The 17,719-nt window shown below is 42.1% G+C and overlaps 1 protein-coding gene across 9 annotated transcripts in view; it reads right to left on the reverse strand.

The window, feature by feature from the left end:
* Positions 1–17,719, reverse strand: part of PTPRT (protein tyrosine phosphatase receptor type T) — a 434,461-nt gene that overhangs the window by 310,500 nt on the left and 106,242 nt on the right. For all 9 annotated transcript variants that reach the window (XM_042050484.1, XM_042050521.1, XM_042050503.1 and 6 more), the window contains exon 2: positions 12,169–12,294. In XM_042050484.1, the coding sequence (XP_041906418.1) occupies positions 12,169–12,294 (126 nt within the window). The remainder of the gene's footprint in view (positions 1–12,168; positions 12,295–17,719) is intronic.

Below are 17,719 nucleotides of genomic sequence, written 5' to 3' on the forward strand. Positions count from 1 at the left end.
AGCACATCTCATCGTGTTGGTGAATTTACCTCATCTAGAAACTACAGGATTTAAGAATGCAACAAATCCACCTCAGTGATAGGATTGACTTTAAGAACCTTGTGGCCCTAAACCACAGTGGCTTTGGTTTCTGAAGGAGTTTGTCACTATCTAGACAGTATGACCACAGAAGCTCTCAGATGCTTCCTTGCCTTAGGTGTTAAAAGTTAAAATGTTTGGGGAGAAAAAGTCTTCCTCTTCAAACACAGGATTAGATACCACACTTTTCCCTCTTGTAATAAATCAACAGCTTGAATACATTATCCCTAAAGTTTCAGAAATCAAAACAGCAGCAGTACTGTGAGGATGTGGCTTTGGCCTGATCTGTGAAATCACAGTCCACTCTGCCCAAACACTAAAGCTTCAGAGACAGGGAAAGCTTGATGTGTAACAGCTCTTTATTTTACAGTGAGATACAGCTCATTTAGAGCAGCAAACTAATTTAATACAATCAGAAGCAAAAGTTTCAGAACTCTCCCAACAGCACACATTAGCATATACTGCCGAGAGACTCGATAAAGTTCAAAGCTTATCTTGTAGCCTGCACGCTCCTTGTGCAGACTCGTAGCCTGTGTTTGCTCAGAGCAGCAGCTGGCCAAGTGATCTCCCTTCTCAAAGAGCAAAATTAAATTAGATTAGATCATCTTCTCTCCCTTGTAGAATTAAGATTGTGCTACGAAAACAAGCAAATTAGCTTTTGAAATCCTGTTTCTCACTTAAAGGCTACAAGGCTGAGCAATGCTTTCTGTACCAATTCAGCTCAGCTGCAAGAGTGTGTTTGTGCTGTTTTCCTGGCAAGCTGAAGGAGAGACTTTTACAGATTTGTCTCTCCCTGGGCTTGAGGCTGCGAGTGACAGATCCTGAGGGGCGAAGCCAAAGAAGGGAACAAAGGAGGAAAGGTAATGGACACAAAGTCTTGAGAATCAAAACACGCAGAAGTCATGGAATCACAGAAAGGTTTGGGTTGGAAGGGACCTTAAAGCTCATCTCGTTCCACTCCCTGCCATGGACAGGGACACTTCCACCAGACAAGGCTGCTCCAAGGCCTGTCCAACCTGGCCTTGATGACGTAATTAAAGCTGCAGTAGTGAGGCTTGAAAGCTTCTTGGTTTGTTGCTATATAAAAACACTTCTGAGTAAAAGAGTAAAACCTAGTTCTTAGACAAAGCAGAATCAGGAACATGAATGTTACATGGGAAAAAAGGTTCCGAGCTAAGTAAACAGGAGAAAAAATGTAGGGACTAGGATTTTTTGGACTAGAAAGCTGGATTGAAGAACAACAAATGTTTATGGATGGATGGCAGAGGTTTAGTTCAGATCAGCAATGCCAGATGCCAAATTCAAACCAAACAAATACACAACAGCAAATGAAGTTCAAAGGAGGACATACAAATGAGATCCTAGATTGAAACCATAGTTTCTAGAGCTCATTCACTGCACACCAAGCTGTGAGGTCAGTTGGCACGGGCACATTTAAACAAGCTGATAAAAATGTGTCCCCATTAAGTCGCCATGCTGCAGCAATCAGACACACTCCAGAAGTCCATCCTAGGCAATCTGTTCTAGATGAACAGCTAATGACAACTAAGCTAAACCACTTTTCTCTGGTTATGATTCCTCCTTTGAATATTCCCATAACTATACTGCTAAACAACTCAAACCTATAAAACTGAAATGGGGAAAGAGATTCTTCTGCTGTGGACAGATGGAGTAGTAAAACTGGCCATGAGAAAGCATGGCAATATCCGCTCACATCTTCACTCAGTCACCCTAGACTGCAACAAATTTAGCAAGAAGTTAATTTAGCTTATAGTTTGTTTGTTTGTTTTTTAATACTTTGATTATTTCCTATTAGGCTGGGGATGATGGAGGAGGTGATTTGGGGTTTATTGCCAAATTTCTTCACAGCTTGATCTTCACTACCGTAACTAGAGGAGATTGTAAGATGAAGATAGCATTGCAGGAAAAAAAGAAATACAAAAAGTCTCACATACATGGAAAACAAGAGGGATGAAGCGAAAGGAAACTTCTGGAGGGTTTATGTTCCCATGAATGGTGAGTTTATGGGGTAGACTGGCTCGTGAGGAAGCATCAGGAACAGTGATCTCATGACAATGTCCATCATGCTGCTTAAAGCTTTGCTAACTTGGGTGCTAAACAAAAGTGGCACAGAAGTACATTTAAAAATGGGAGCACTGCATAAGCTTTCAGGACATAAAACATTTGTTCTAAAGCATTTAAGATTAATCAGAAACAGCTCTGCTGTTTCATGGCTCTGAAGACAGTGGGCCACTTGCTGCCTCCAAGTTGTGGTTCTTTCCTCGTGCTGCCACATCTTTGGTGTGTGCCAGGGCTGGCTGGGAAGCTGGGAGAAAACGTCCTGACTCTGCCAGCATCCATGAGAGGCAATAGATGGTATTTCCAAAGTTCTAAGGGATGTGTTCAGATCTTTATTCAGAAGAATGATCTTGTTTTAGAAGAATGAGGTGAACCAAGGAGGTTCTGAAGACATCTGAGCCGTGATGCAGGTATCTTACCCTGCTTCCCTTACCGCATGCTTCTGACCAACACTGACATTTCCTTCATATTACCCCCTCATGCATGCACTGTAAGTAAATCCAAAGTAGAAGACTAGAAGAAAAAGCTTTTTCCACCTTCAGAAAGATAAACCCTCCCAGCAAAGTGTCTTTTCTCTACCCATCCAAAAGGCTTGACACCTTTCTGTGTTTATAGACATTGCACTAACAAAAAGCCAAGCATTTCTCAAGGTAAATGAGGGCCCAAATGGCTTGTGTTGCAGCCTGAAACATCTCAATTTCCTGTGAATTCCCTGTGACTTGGCCGGTGCCATTTTTACTGCAGCTGTTCATTCAGTTGAGAGCTCACATCATGAAACATGTCAGGGAGAAAAAGAGCCGATGAGAATTCAGTGAATACAGCTTTTCATTTGAAAAGATCCTCAAACACACACAATTGCTTTCTGTTGCTTAATTTTCAACATTGATAAACATAATTGCATTCATTTATCTAGTCAATACTGAAAACAAGTGATAATTTGTAATATAACAACTTTACATCTCAAAGGAATACAAGCACAACAGTTTCCAGTCCCTTCTAAAGGAGGTGAATGACACGGATTGCCTATGCAGGAGATGCCTACGTTATTTTTTTCCCATGAGAATATATTAATATTGTTGCTATCAACTTGCTTTTGTACATATATAAATGACTTTTGGAAAAGAGATTTAAAAGCCAGCATTTTTCATGTGCCAAATTACACGCACTAAATATCTGATACTGGCAATAGCAAATGCTAATATTTCCTAAGCATGAAAAATGAACTCTCTCTCTCCCACAAATTCTCAATAGCAACAGTTCTCACTGGAACCAGTGATCAGAGGTTGTTATTATCATTCCATCAAACAATCTGTATCCTTCTAATTAAATAGTAAAGCATCTGAAAATCTGCTCATTATGAGTCTCCATCCTGTTTATTTCAAAGCTGGCAGAAAAACTTGCAGTTAGTTCACTACACACTGAATAGGGTTTGTGGTAAAGAAAATGTATTAGTTAAATAATTCTTGACACTGGAATCTTGCATACTCTTCCATAGCTCTGTACTCAGGTTCTGGGAATCTGTTAAGTGGTGTGATGGTTTATGACAGAAGTAAAAAATCAAAGAAAAAAGTAAGAAAGATGAAATAGGAGAGTTCACTGGGCAAAAGAGACAAATGCGGGGGGAGAAAAAAGTACATTAGCCAGACAATGCACTGCAGCACAGAGTCCCTCTAAGAGATTACACCCAGCTCCCACTGAATTTAAGGGATTTCAGGAGAATTCCACTGACTCTATGTTAAACAACTGCAAAAAGCTGAAAATTCACTCAGAGCTACCAGGGCTCACAAGGGGCTGAGCAACAACCTGAATGACACTTCTTGTCTTTCCTGTGTTCTGCCCTCCCTGTGCCTCGAATCCCTGTTTAACACCTCAGTTGCTTTCTTGGATCATGCTGAGCAGTAATTTTTCCTCTGATTTCCCCAGCATTTCCTTTTGCAAATCCTTCTGTCAGTATTTGTCTGCTCATTCATGGCCTTCTCCTTCCCTCTTTCACAGCAGGTCTGTCTTGACTTTGGCCATCTGCCCCATGCAGGTTCTCAGGTCACTCTTCTTTTGGAACTTCTTTCCTGTTGACCTGTCCATCTCTAGCCTGCTAACAAACCTTCCAGGAAAAAGGAAAAGTACCCAGTGCAGAGCAGGTACACAGTTTAAGGGGAGGAAAAAAACCCCCAAAGTCAGAATTCTGTCTACTCAAAAATTCACTCTTCCAATATTGTTACAAATCTCTTAGCCCTCACTAGACCTGCAGTATTCCCTAATCCTGTCAGTTCCTTCAAAAGCACTACAAATTATCTATTCCTCCTAAAACTTATGTTCCTATTTACTCACTGCTTCTCCTGTATTCCTTAATATCCACTAAGTTCAATATTTATCAATTTTGGTATTTCATTTTTGTCAGAAAGACCTTCCCCATCCCTCATTCTACATATGCACCTTGTTTACTCCTGCAACCACATTTATTTCAATAGAATTTAAATTAAATTTCATCTATTTGGAAGAAATCTCTCTTTCTTCTATTTCCCCACTCCTGAAGATTTTGAAGCTGTGCATAAGAAATATTTTTCCACTGGTGTAGCTATAAAATTCCCTAACTTACCCCTCAAACAAAAACCAGTTTTAACACATTGGCATCTGGACAGCATGTCCTACCAGAGCTCAAAATAACACATTATAAAAAATACAGGCTGCATACTCAGATGCCGAAAGGCATCAGTTCCTGATAGAGCCAACAGGTGCTGAGAAAAATTAATGCTCCAGTGCTGAAACCATGCAGGAGAAATGAGTACAACAGCAGCTTTCTTGTCCTTCCTCCCAGGGTGATGCTGAGTGATGTTGTGGCAGTGCTTTAAAAGTGTCGTGGTCCCACTAATGGTGATAATGGAAAGGTCCTGACACTCACAAACAGCTCTGTTTGTGGAAGCTCTCGCAGGAAAGGGTCAGAGAGAGCCTGACAACAGTTCAAATGTACCATTTAACACATCAAGGTGCAGGAACTACATGTGTTCCCAGCAGACAGCAATCCCTTCAGGGTCATTAAAACACTTCCTAGAAGCCATTCAGATCTTTGATTTTATTTCTTTATACCATGTGAGCTCTGAAGGCTGCACATCCTTGCTAAGATTGATTTCAGTACCAAAACACCCCCTCTAAGTGGAAGGATGGTTCTGCTGACCTCTGACAACAGCACGAGAAGAAATTCTATCTCACCTTTCAATGTGAATGACACAGAATTAAAAACCGGGATATAACTTCCTTTCAGCAGAAGTCTTCTAGACAGATGGATGTTCTTAATTGAATCAACTTTTAAAATCAGTTCTGTGCAGAAGGACTCATGGTCTTCATTGCTGAATAAGCAGAATTGTCTGCACATAGAGGTAGGATTTAGTTACTGACAACCCAGCCTGAACATGAGATAGTAAAAAAGATATGGGTGGCAACACATTGTTCTGAAGGACAGCTGAATCCTGCTGCTGGGCTGTGAGCAGCCATTACAGAATGAGTTATAGGAATGTTTTAGAGTCTGGAGAGAGTAAAACAGAGCAGTTGAAGGCTGTAACTGCAGAAGAAAAATCCCTGTTGTTGCTTGCGAGGTTCCATTCTTCCCAAAGCTACGTTCATAAATAGGTCAAAACAATGCACTTTCCTGGAAACCTCAACATTGGCATGGGCATCCACTACAGTAAACCCAACACCTGCAATCAATCCCAAAAAACTCAGGTTAGCATCAAACAGGGATGGAGTTCTGGAAATGGGGAAGAATTACTTACAACTATAAGAAAGAATCCCAAAACTCAGACAGGAGGCTGCAGAGTAAATAGCAAAAAAAAAACACATTGGGGAAACCTCCCAGAGATCCCTCTCTCTTTAGACCTTAACAGCTGAGAAATTACTTGGAGTTCATTAACAAGCCACAGACTAATCTATTTACTTGTATGGAAGTGAAAGAGTGGGGAGAAACATATTTGACTCATTCTTAGTAATTTCCCCTGCATAAAATATTTTTGGAGAAAAAAAAATATACAGGCAGCTAAGCCAAATTTTTTTCTTCCTCTCAGACAAAACTGGATCATGATTCATCGTATACACAGATGAATTCTAATTTATTCCTTTAACAAGTTTCTTTTTTATTTTCTTGTAAGCAAGAATTAATACACTCAGACACGGGGAAAATGTTAATTTTACTGCCTCGCCTTTCAAGTTTACAAATGTTGGGTCTAACTCCTGCTGGCACCATTCTGGCCTGCAGGGAAAAGAGACAAATGTCTGGCCTATGCACAGAGGGTCTCTGGCCTTTCTAGAGGTCAGCAGTAGCTTCACATCTCTCATCTCCTGAACAGAATTAAAGGATCCTGCCCAGCCAGTGAGGGTTATCTCCTTCCAGAAGGAAAGCTGTTTGAGAATTATTCATTCCTGCTGTCACTCCATGGTGCCACTCACAAAAAGAGAAAGGTGACACAGGAAAGCATTTGGCCTATTAGACTCCCATAAAACTACCCTCAGTTCAGTGGAGCCCAAGTGGAATTTGGCCGTCTGGAATTCCTGGATACATCTCGATGCTTGCCTGCTAAATGAGTATTTCATAGAGCAACACTAATGATGATGACCCTTCTGTTCTTCCAGTGAGAAGCTCAGAGACTCCTCCAGCTCCTGGAACAAAGGAACACGCTCATTTAGGTGTGGGAAGGGTCTCCCATGCCTTATCTCTGCTGCAAGAGGAAAGACAGAAATTCTGCTATGGTTGCTCAGTGGGGTGGTGCCGTGCATCCAAGGGAGGTGAACACTGCACACCCTCAACAGCTCTTGAGCTGGGTTCGTTTCACTGGGCCACAGGATGCAGACTCACAAGGCCACACTCAGCACTCATTTGTGCCCGAAAATACAATCTCAAAACCTCCACCATTTAGATGGAGGTTTAGATTGGTTATCAGGAAAAATTCCTTCACCGAAAGGGTGGTCAGGCACTGGAACAGGCTGTCCAGGGCATCACCCCGGCAAACAACCAGAAAGCATGTCATGTAGCGCTTGGGGACATGCCTTACAGGTGGCCTTAGCAGTGCTGGGTTAATGGTTGGACTTGATGATCTTAGAGGGCTTTTCCAGCCTAAATGAATGATTCCTTGTGAGATAAAAATGCACCAATTTCTACCACAAAATCACCCTTCAAAAACAACAGGTCCTGTTGCTCTTAGCAGAAAACGTTTGGACTCTGTGGACTAAGGATGCAAAGTGAAGCCATTTGCACTTGCTAACATACAAGTGATGTCATTCTGAACACTACCATTTATTCCAAACATTGTGCTAATCCATTTATTCTCCACACCTACACTTCTATTTCCTAGACGAACAACATCCAGTTGGAAAGCAATTGAGCAAGAAGCAGCAGTGATATGGAGCATGCAGAGATGCAGATCTATGTTTATATGCACATGCACTCCATTTGTTTGAGAAGAATTATTGTTTATTTCTGTGAAAGCAAAGTAGCACTTGCTTTAAGTGCCACAGAGATGAAAGGAAGTGAGCAGTCAGGCAGGTGGGGCTAGACCTTCAGGCTCTGCGTGACTATTTATCTGCTAAGCTGGAACAGGGAAACTTCACAAAGTAAATGTGGGATTAAAATCTAACAGCAAAGAATGCAGCTGCACACGTGCACAAGACACGATGCCTTTGCATTCAGATGGAACCATATTTAATACAATTAAAGTAATTACTTCAGTCTAGTCAGCCCTGGTTAAGTCTCCATTGGAGTTAATTAGCAAATGATAGTAAAATGCTTTGAACTTTAAATGTTAAATACTTTCATTATTAATATTATTCCTGCAACTGCTGCAAGAGCAGCCAGGTCCTGGTTCCTTGGAATGCTGCAATGTCGTGACATGGAAAGTAAAAGTAGTATTTTTGCCTGGTTGATTTAAACACATTTCTTTGTGGTGCTAACCAAGCATTTGCCTCAAAAAAAACCCCAAAAAACAAAAAACACACAAAAGAGCTCAAGTCCTACTTTCATAGAATCCCAGACTGGTTTTGGTCTTGTCTCTTGCCAGCACTGCCATGCAGAGTGCTGAATCCTCACTTGTAGCACAACTTCAGACAAACAGCCCCAAAAAGGTATGAAAATAATGACTGAAGGCACAGGAAAGAAAAGAAGATAATTAAGAAAGGTTAAAAGGACTGGGCCACATTTAGTCCTGCAGAATAAAGATTTAACTGCATACAACTGTACGAGAGAGGTTGTAAGAGAGCAACAACTGATTATTCTCCCTATTCAAAAAGGAAAAAAAAATATAATGACTTGAAGCTGCAGGAAGGAAAATGAAGGTTTGAGAACCTTTATAATTCAAAGAGTGGAACAAGCAGCCCAAAAGCTGCAGAATACTCATCACTGAGGGTATTCAGGCTTAAGTAAACACCCATCTGTTAAATATTTTGTTATAATCACTCCTGTGATTGTGCAAGGAGGTGGAACGAAAGTCCCACTGAAGTCTGGGGGTTGGATACCTACAATTCATGTGTTCCACGTTTTTGAAACACTTATTCAGAACAACAAACATCTGGTTCTTAATCCCCCAATTAACACTGTTTCCAGCCCTAAGGAATTAATCACAGAATTCACGGGAAACAGTTTATTTGCCGGCAACGGAGAAAAACAAATTGCCTACAAACTTCTACATTGCTAATGGAGCAGTTTAATCGCCTTTTTTTTTTTTTTTTTTTTTTTGACATTTTAATTAAAAAAATAAAGACTGGAAAGACATCCCTGGGCAGAGACCTTCATAGCAGTGTGTCAGCAGAGAATCACACAGGTCTGGGGACTTGGGCTCTCATTCATGGTACTGACCTCCTTTGAAGAGCACTCTGAGATCCAGCAGTGAAAAGGACTTTAAGAAGTGCTAGAGAGCATCATTAGCATTCAGGAGGACACAGTTCTGGGGCTTGGTTGAATTCAAAAGGACCTGCTGGTACTTACAAAAGCCAAAACGTTTTCCAGAGGAAAGGGCCAAGCAGCTGGAGGCTGGCCATGCTTCCAGCACTGCAGAGTGGCTCAGTATCACTGAACCAACCTCATTCCTGCTCGCTCTTTGTTTTTACCTTTTGCACAATGTGGTATTTTAACCGACCAGTGTTTAAAATACCATCCCAACAAAGAAAATCTGCATTACTGGTGCATTCCCAGAGCCCTGCTGGCACTCCTGCCACCACTCTCCACGCTCTGTCGTGCCTCTGGATGCTTATTTCATGAACACATCTTTGTTACCACCTCTTACACCCTGCAGGTCACTGGATTTACACCCTGCTGCTCTCAGCTGCTATGGAGAAATTCAGTGGAATGGAAAGTCAGTCATCACATGTTCTAGGACTCCAGCTTTAAAGACATCCCTGCTTGTAGGAGTGGAACATGCTGTTCATCAGTTTATCCACCTGGCTTTGCCGCGACATGAATTTTAAGTAAACAACTTTTATTCCCACCAAAGAGCTTATCAAAGAGTAACCAACACAAGCACCATAATTGTAGCCAGCAATAGACTCTCAATAATAGCTCCAAAAATCTCCACCAGCTTCAGGCAGTCTGACTGAACACTGTAATTTACTCCAAGGTTAGCATGACTTGGACAGCTCTTCAAAACATAGGGTTTGTTACACCAGGCCCTTCTGTACCCATTTGTCGTGGTGAATGATCTTCCACCTACTGATTTTCCCTTTTGTTCTCTGGGAACAGTCCTGTAACATCAATCAGTCCCATCAGGAACTGACTCATTTCCTCTCATGCTCCTTAAAACCTTTTTACATCTTATTTATGAGCACATTCCCACGATGGCTGCTTTACCTTTGCCTCTTCCTTCAATAAAGTTCTCTGCATTTTTTTGTTTGAGGTCTAACCTTAATTAAATTTGCAGCTGCTGGAGTATGTCTAGGTATTTTTTCGTGATTCCAGATATCGTGGAAAGGGGAAAACCACAAGTATTTGGAGAAATTACATTGTGATGTTCTGGGGTTGGCATGTAGTTTTTTGTGTATGTGGAGTTGTTTGTTTTGGGGGTTTTTTTGGGTTGGTTTGTTGGTTTGGATTTTTTTTAATCATGCCATTCCAGACTGTTGCTTGTCTATTGTTGTTTAGATTGGACATTAGGAAGAATTTCTTGGTTGAAAGGGTTGTCAAGCACTGGAACAGCTGCCCAGGGAAGTGGTGGAGTCACCACCCCTGGAAAGTGTTCATAAAATGAGGAGATGTGGTACATGGGGCCATAAAACACACAGATGTGGGAGCAGGGCTTAGGAATGGGATAATGGTTGGAGTCAATAACCTCCGAGCTCTTTTCCAGCTCTGTGATTTCTGTTGATCTCTCCATGGTTCCAGGGCATTTCAGATGACAATACACCTTCATAAGGAGGCCAGGAAAGGTTTACTTTAACATTTATAGTTGACAAAGTATTGAAATCATCCAGTGCAAGCATATAAACCTTCCCATTTGTTCCAGATTCCCAACTGCATCAAAACTGTGTAAATTCCTACTCCTTCACTCTGGGATCAGTTAACTCAAAGATCTGCCATGTCTCTCTACTTTGGTGTTTGCCAAGGACACAACAACGAACCCAATGCTGAGGAGCTCCAGAGATAAAATTGTCATCACTTAAAACACAACAACATCCAGAATCATGAAATGCTCTCTTACAGACAGGACCAAAAATCTGCAGCTTCCACAATTAACTCCTTTGGGGATGCCACAGCCAAACCAAGAGGTACCAGGTGTGACACACTTTGAAGGTTCCTGTTCTGAACAATTTCCAATGATGAAATGATTTCAAATCCACAGAACAGCTTTCAGTGCTGGAGGAAGCCCAGCCAGGCTGGTGTCTCCTGTGCTGGCTTTTTACTGACAAGCACCCAGGGCTGAATTCTGGGCTGTCTGTCAGTGGCTGTGGCAGGGAGCTATTGCTGTCTCAGCTCCTCACCGTGTCCTTGCCAGGCAGCAAGCAATTACAAGTCTCTTATCCCAATAATTACAGGCATAAGAATGTCTTGAACATCATTATACTCCATTTCTTCCAAGTAGCTCATGCTCTCATAGTGCAATGCACTAACCAGAACAAATAATTCTATTTTTAGGAGCGAAAACAAAGTCTTAACTGGCTGGTGAGGTTTGTTTGCCACTGTGTGCCTGAAAGAGACTTGTATTGCTATTTTAGGTGGCAACCAACATGGACAAAGTAGGATTTTTAGTGAACCTTAAAGTGTTTTCTTAAATCAAGTTCTTTTTCAACGTGAACAAAACATTCCACAGCATGTTAAGGCTAGAGAATTCACTCCCATATGAAGCATAATGGTAACTTTCAATGAAAAGCAAAACTTGGAAATTAACACCACTGTGAGCTCTTCTAAGAATATTCTAACTATCACATGGAAGTCTACACTATACTCAGTACCGATCAATAAATTAGAAACTCTAGTAGTTCTCTCTGCTGGAAATGTTTTTCTCACGTATGAAAATTCTCCTGTCTGTAGTCCCAGCCTAATCAAGCATTAGCTACCACAACTAATTCTCTAGGAACTTTCTTGTCTTTCTCAAAATTGGAATTTAAAGCAATCAGTTGTGAGCTAAATGGTAACTAGAATGTCCAATATTTCCACACATTTCAAAGCTTTACTTCTTCTGTCCTGTCCAACATGAACCTCCCCCGATACCTCTCTTATCCAGAAACACGCCAAAAGCTGGCCAAACGTTAAGAGTTTTATATCCAAAACATTTCCTCTCTGTTTAATAAGAAATACAATAAGAATAAGAAATGTAAAACAATTCTGCAAGGATAGCCCATGGCAAATGTTGCAAAAAGCCATCTTACATCTCTGAATTCTTTTGTCAGACTATTTTGAACACAAAATTAACTTTTTATCGCTGAGTAAAATCCTCCTCCCCTGTTGTGTGTACCCAGAGCCAGTACACACATACATAGGAGCAACAGCTGATTCTCTCCAAGAAATGCATCTCACCATTGTTGATGAGGCTCCTTACTCACCAGTTGGGACAGCAGGATCCATTGTTGGCTTTTCCCAAGTATTGATCTGCTCCCAGGTAAATCCATTGGTTCCCAAGGCGACGCTATAACCACAATTGCTGTAGTGCTCATCAAACGAACAACCACCTAAAAGCAAAGAAAAATGAAAGTATGTCTGGATTATTTCGCTCTTTGTGGCAGGCCATTTACTTAGGTATTTTGTACCCAAGCTCACACAGGAAATAAAAATAAATAAAATTAATTTCTTGAACATTACTTTTCATGCAGCACCAAAGGTGATGTCCAAAAAATATCTTTGTATTTTCTGTGTTTTATATCTGCTGGAAGCCCTTGTTTCCTTCCCTCCACACTACTGTTTCTTAGATCAGTCCCCTTTATTTCAACCTATTTTCAAGGAAAATTGCATAGGATACCCCCATGCAGGAATATTTCCATGAAACTCCAAGGTATTAACAAAAATAAAGGAAAAGAGAAGGAGGCGTGTGAATGGCAAACAAGCACAGAATTACTGTTCCTACAGTGAACCCTCACTTCTTTTTGCTTTTAAGCTTTGATCTTCATTAACCTGGCTTTAACCATCTCTTAAACATCACGTGGAGCTTCCTCAAAGTCTTTCAAGTCAATACTTTTGAGCATGGCCCTGCAGTTTCTGAACAAGAGAATGAGAAGCAGCAGATGTCAACTCGCATTCACACCTTCCAGACTGTTGACTGCAAGATCTTCACTGCAATTCCTGAAATACTTGGAAGAAGTTAACTCTCATAAATAACTTGGCAGCTGTCTGAACACTTGTGAATCAAGGGAAATCCCAGAACTGTGGAATGAAATTTTGTATTGCAGTGCAGATCTTTGAAACTTGGGCCACACAGAGAAACTGAGACAGTTTATTCCCTAGGATGTTCCCACACTGATGTCCCTTATGACCTCGTGCACCATCCTCTTCACCTCCACCCAACTTAGTCTGGCAAAGTATTTCATACTGGATCCATTGGATCAGGCGATCTGGATCCCTGACTTTAGACTCGAATCATGCCCAGAGTGTGTCTATAAAGCTTTGGTTTTCTCTTAGGGAAGAAAGGATCATTTTTCTCTGCAGATCCCAGTCCTCCAAAGACAACTGGGCACATCTAACATGCCAGGGCTGCACAATGCTCAGGGCAACACTCCCTTGCTCTGCCATCAAGCTGCCAATGGCTCCCGACACCAATCAGAGCTGTATGGACAGAGGTGTTCCTGACTCCTCCCCACAGGCTGCACCGCCCGCACTCACACAACGAATAGCCCATACATCACTGACCTGTGGTTCCTCCACAATAAAGGATCACCCAACCATGCAGACATTAAAGCCTTCTTTAGTTTTCACCCGTATTCCCTATCTCCTTAGAAAGCCCAAACTTTCTAAACTCTCAGTTCCTGTGGAATTCCTCACAAATTACAAATATATTTCATGTCATTAATATTTACCAATCCTATTTACCAATCCTTATTCTGTTAAGTGATTGTACGCCCACTCCGATTGCAGCTGATTATCTAAGTGGTTCTACAAAACTTCACCAAAAATTTCTAGTCAATTATAGTCTAGAAAGATTTGTTGGGTAGAGTACCTGACACCTCAAAATACCCTGTTGCTAAAGAAAAGTTTAACAAGATCAAGCTTGCCCAAAAAAACTAAAAAATTTATATATTACCTATTTTCATTATAAATAGATCTGTTAATAGATTTTATGTCCCTTAAAAGCTTGCTTGTTTCAGTAGTTTCTGCAAATATTTCTGAGCTGTCATGATTTTATAACATTATAATAATCCTTGCCTTTAATTTACTGCACTCATGAAGCCTTCCCCGCTGTCAAAACAAGCAGGATTACACTTAAACTGTTTCCCTAACTTTTTTTTCTTTTAAACTAATTAAGGTGAAAAAGTTCAAAATTACAATATTGAACAGGCTCATTAAAAAACCTAAGGGAAGATCCAGGCATCCTGGACTGCGTGGGAGCAAGCAGTGCAGCTGAAAGTCACCTTTATCCCAGCAAGCAGGAGTGAGAGGCAAAATCAAATCCTCTGCTCTCAGCCTCCACACGGGGCATTCTCTTTTTGACAGATTCCCTTTAATAACACAACTTCAGACACAAACCATGCCCACCCTCCCTGTGCTCAGCACACAGGCATGGGGCTGTCTGGGAGCTATTACTTTGAAGGCATTGTAAACACGTTCTCTGCTCGAGCCCAGCTGCTGTATGAGGTGTCCTGTACACAGAGAAAATTGCACAGGAGCCACTACAAAGTCCCAGAAGCAAAACAAACAATAGTAGCAAAATATGGGGTAGCAGTGCTCATTGAACTGGGAATGTAATTGTCAATAGCTTGGCATAATCAGCTAAAGAGATGATTTTATCCTCACTGAGGAAGGTGGGGTGTGAGGAGCTGAAAAAGGGACACAGTGAGAACTTGTGGAAATTAATTGGGAGTACAAGACAACACCTGAGGAAGCATTAAAGTGCCTTGCCTGAAAGTCAAAGCTAACCCTGTAGCACAGCTGAACAGGAAAGGAAAGGATAAACCATGGAGGGACTTAAAAGTAGCAGCAAGACACCTACACTTCAGAGAAAAGGTTCATGCAAAAACCTCCAAACACAGAGTGACAGGGCAATAAGCCAGAAGGATTAATTTACTAAAGGCAGCAGAATTGGAATGTGGAGGTGAATTTGCAAGAAATGAGGACAGGGAGAAAAAGCTGGAATCAATTTTAAAGGCTCAGATGAGCAAGCTGGCTTTGTAAATCCTGGGTACAAGAGGGGGGCAGTGCCCACTGGTTTCTTGCTCTGGTGTGTCAGCTGAGAGCAGAATTAAAACTAAAGCAAAGGCTCAGCTGGGAGCCAGAGTGTCTCGGTTTTGAAAGACAGGTGTCTGCTAAGGAAGGCAGAGGCCCCCCTTGAAGTGGCAGATATAACCCCTTTTCCCTCCAAGTTATTATATTCTGAAATCAAGGGCCTTTAGGCAAAGATGTGGGAAATAGGAATAACAGTTCTTTACTCTCTCTATATATATGTATATAACCAGTCAAACAAAACAACAACAACTCTGGCAGTAACAGCAGTCACAAACCCAGTGCCAGCCTTCTCGGCTGTCAGGCTATTTCCCCTCGGGTGCAGTTCCGCTCGCAGCCGGCAGGGGCGCTGGCGGCTCCCGGTGAGCAGGGCAGGTGCGATGGTTCCCCCGCGGCTGCAGGGGGCGCTCCGGAGCGAGCTCGGGAAACACGCGGCACTGGTGCTCTGGGATCCCGGGAAGGGATGGAACAAAGGCTTCACAAACCCCTGGGCAGCCGATCCCGGACTCTCAGGAACAGCGGCTGAAGCGGCAGGGACGGACGCAAATCCCGGGTGGCAGACGAGATGTATCCAGATGGGAAAAGCCCACGGAGGCCCAGGCAGGCAGGGCGAGCAGGGCTACAGCGTAGCGGAAGCTCAAAGCAGCAGCGGGGCAGGGCAGCCACAGCTCGGTCTCCAGCAGGGCAGGGAAAGCGGCTTTTGGGGTCCCGGCGTTGTTTCCAGCAGGAAGAAAGAACGGCCAAAAAGAAAGAAGCAGCAGCTCCTTTCTCTGCAGCTTCTCTCTCTGGACGCTCAGAGCGAACTGACCCCACACCCAGGTGTAGACAAAGGAGTAGCCAGGCCCGCCCCACTCCCCTTTTGTCTTTCTTAAGTACAGCTATTTGTCCCCTAGCAACATGCATATGGGAGAAAATTCCTTTAACAGGAAAAAAAAAAAACAGACTAAACTAAAACCCCAACACAGAGCCACAGTGACTGGTGAGCCAAAAAGCCAACAGCTCCTCTCTCCACACTGTGAATATGCAGTGCATATTGGATTATGGATCAGGAAAGAAACCTCAGAAAGTGAAAGTAGTACAATGTATCAGAATATCACAGATTTTGGGGTTACTTTAACTGTCACAGAGCCACAGAATGGTTTGGGTGGGAAGGGATCTAAAAGCCCAGCCAGTCCCACCCCTGCCAAGGGCAGGGACACCTTCAACTATCCCAGCTTGCTCCAAGCCCCGTCCAGCCTGGCCTTGGACACTTCCAGGGATCCAGGGGCAGCCACAGCTGCTCTGGGCACCCTGTGCCAGGGACTCCCCACCCTCACAGTAAAAAAAATTCTTCCTTATATCCAACCTTTGGTAAAGGCACTTGGCCACAGTGACTTGTGTCCATATCTGCCAAGCAAGGACATCAGTGGTGGCCCTTCTTTTCTGCAGAAGTTGGCAGATGTGGCATTGCAGCTTCACTTACAAGCAGCCAGATTCAGAAAATTAAGAGATTTCAGGATTTCACTGAAGTAGGAATAGTAACAAGCAAAGATGTTATTTTCACTGATGTCAGCATAAGCTTAATATCAACATTTCCCAAAACACCCCACCCATGCAGATACTCAGATATGAGCTACACACAAACGTGATGGAACATAAAGGCAGGAAGAGGTTAGATCCATCCCCACAGAAAATCATCCATGGCTGAAATCTGACTGCTTGGAGGGAGAACTGGGCTATTCATTAACACTGAGAAAATAATCCTCAAGTTGAAGGAAAAAGACGACCCCTGGATGAATTTAGTTACCAGGTTTGCATGTTATCATTTCAGCCACACATCATAGAGTAGCTTGAGGAAAATGACATCATTTACACCATCACCAAAATGGAGTTCTGGATCTTCATAAATTGTTAACAAGAATGAGGATTTCTGGAAAACAAATTGGGATTTTTGGAGCCTTTTTCCTGCTTGGCTAAAAATTAAACAAATGCAGTTGCTCAGTGGGAGCAAAGAGGGAATGGAGATGGCTTTGATGGTGCTGGATAACACAGGTGGTGTTGAACCCTTTTCTCAAAATGAAATCTACAAGAAAGCTGTTCCCTTCCTGAAAAGGGTCATATTGAAGCAAATAATGCCTCACATAAGAAGGATAAAATATCCCTTGTTTTACACTGCGGGCTTGTAACAATGCCACTGCTCATCTGAGTGATGCTAATTAATCTTGAGCAGACCTATCATCATTTACTGAGACTTGCCCCTGGATTAAATGTAAACCAGCCTTGCATAAATTGAATGGCTCCTTTGAATATATAATTGAATTTGCAGAAGTGTGCGCCAGGGGGGTGTTTAAATAAGTGCACAAATATGATAAAAAGAACTTCACGCCATAATATCTAATTCAGTAAGCAAAAATAATGGCAGGGCACATTCCAATTAGTGTTTGATTTATTTATTTTAACAAATCCAATTAGTTGAATGTTTTATAAAGTCATCCAATGTCAAACTCTCACAGACTCACCAGATAAAAAACACAATACTCCTAAAAAGGGATAAAGAAACACTGATGTGAGAAGCCTCATCAGTTATCCCATGGTTCTAAACACACACAGGAAATAGAGCAGCAGATATAATTTGATCAAGCATTTACAGCAATCTCAAAGTGGGAAAGGGATAGAGACAATGAGAACATCAGTCTCATTGATCCACTCCACCGTTCTTCCTAAAAGAAGTCATTACTTCTCTCATTT

This window comes from Corvus kubaryi, unplaced genomic scaffold, assembly GCF_017639235.1.
Source record: "Corvus kubaryi isolate FWS band 111438036 unplaced genomic scaffold, C.kubaryi_AGA036_p1.0 134, whole genome shotgun sequence".
Lineage (NCBI taxonomy): Eukaryota > Metazoa > Chordata > Aves > Passeriformes > Corvidae > Corvus > Corvus kubaryi.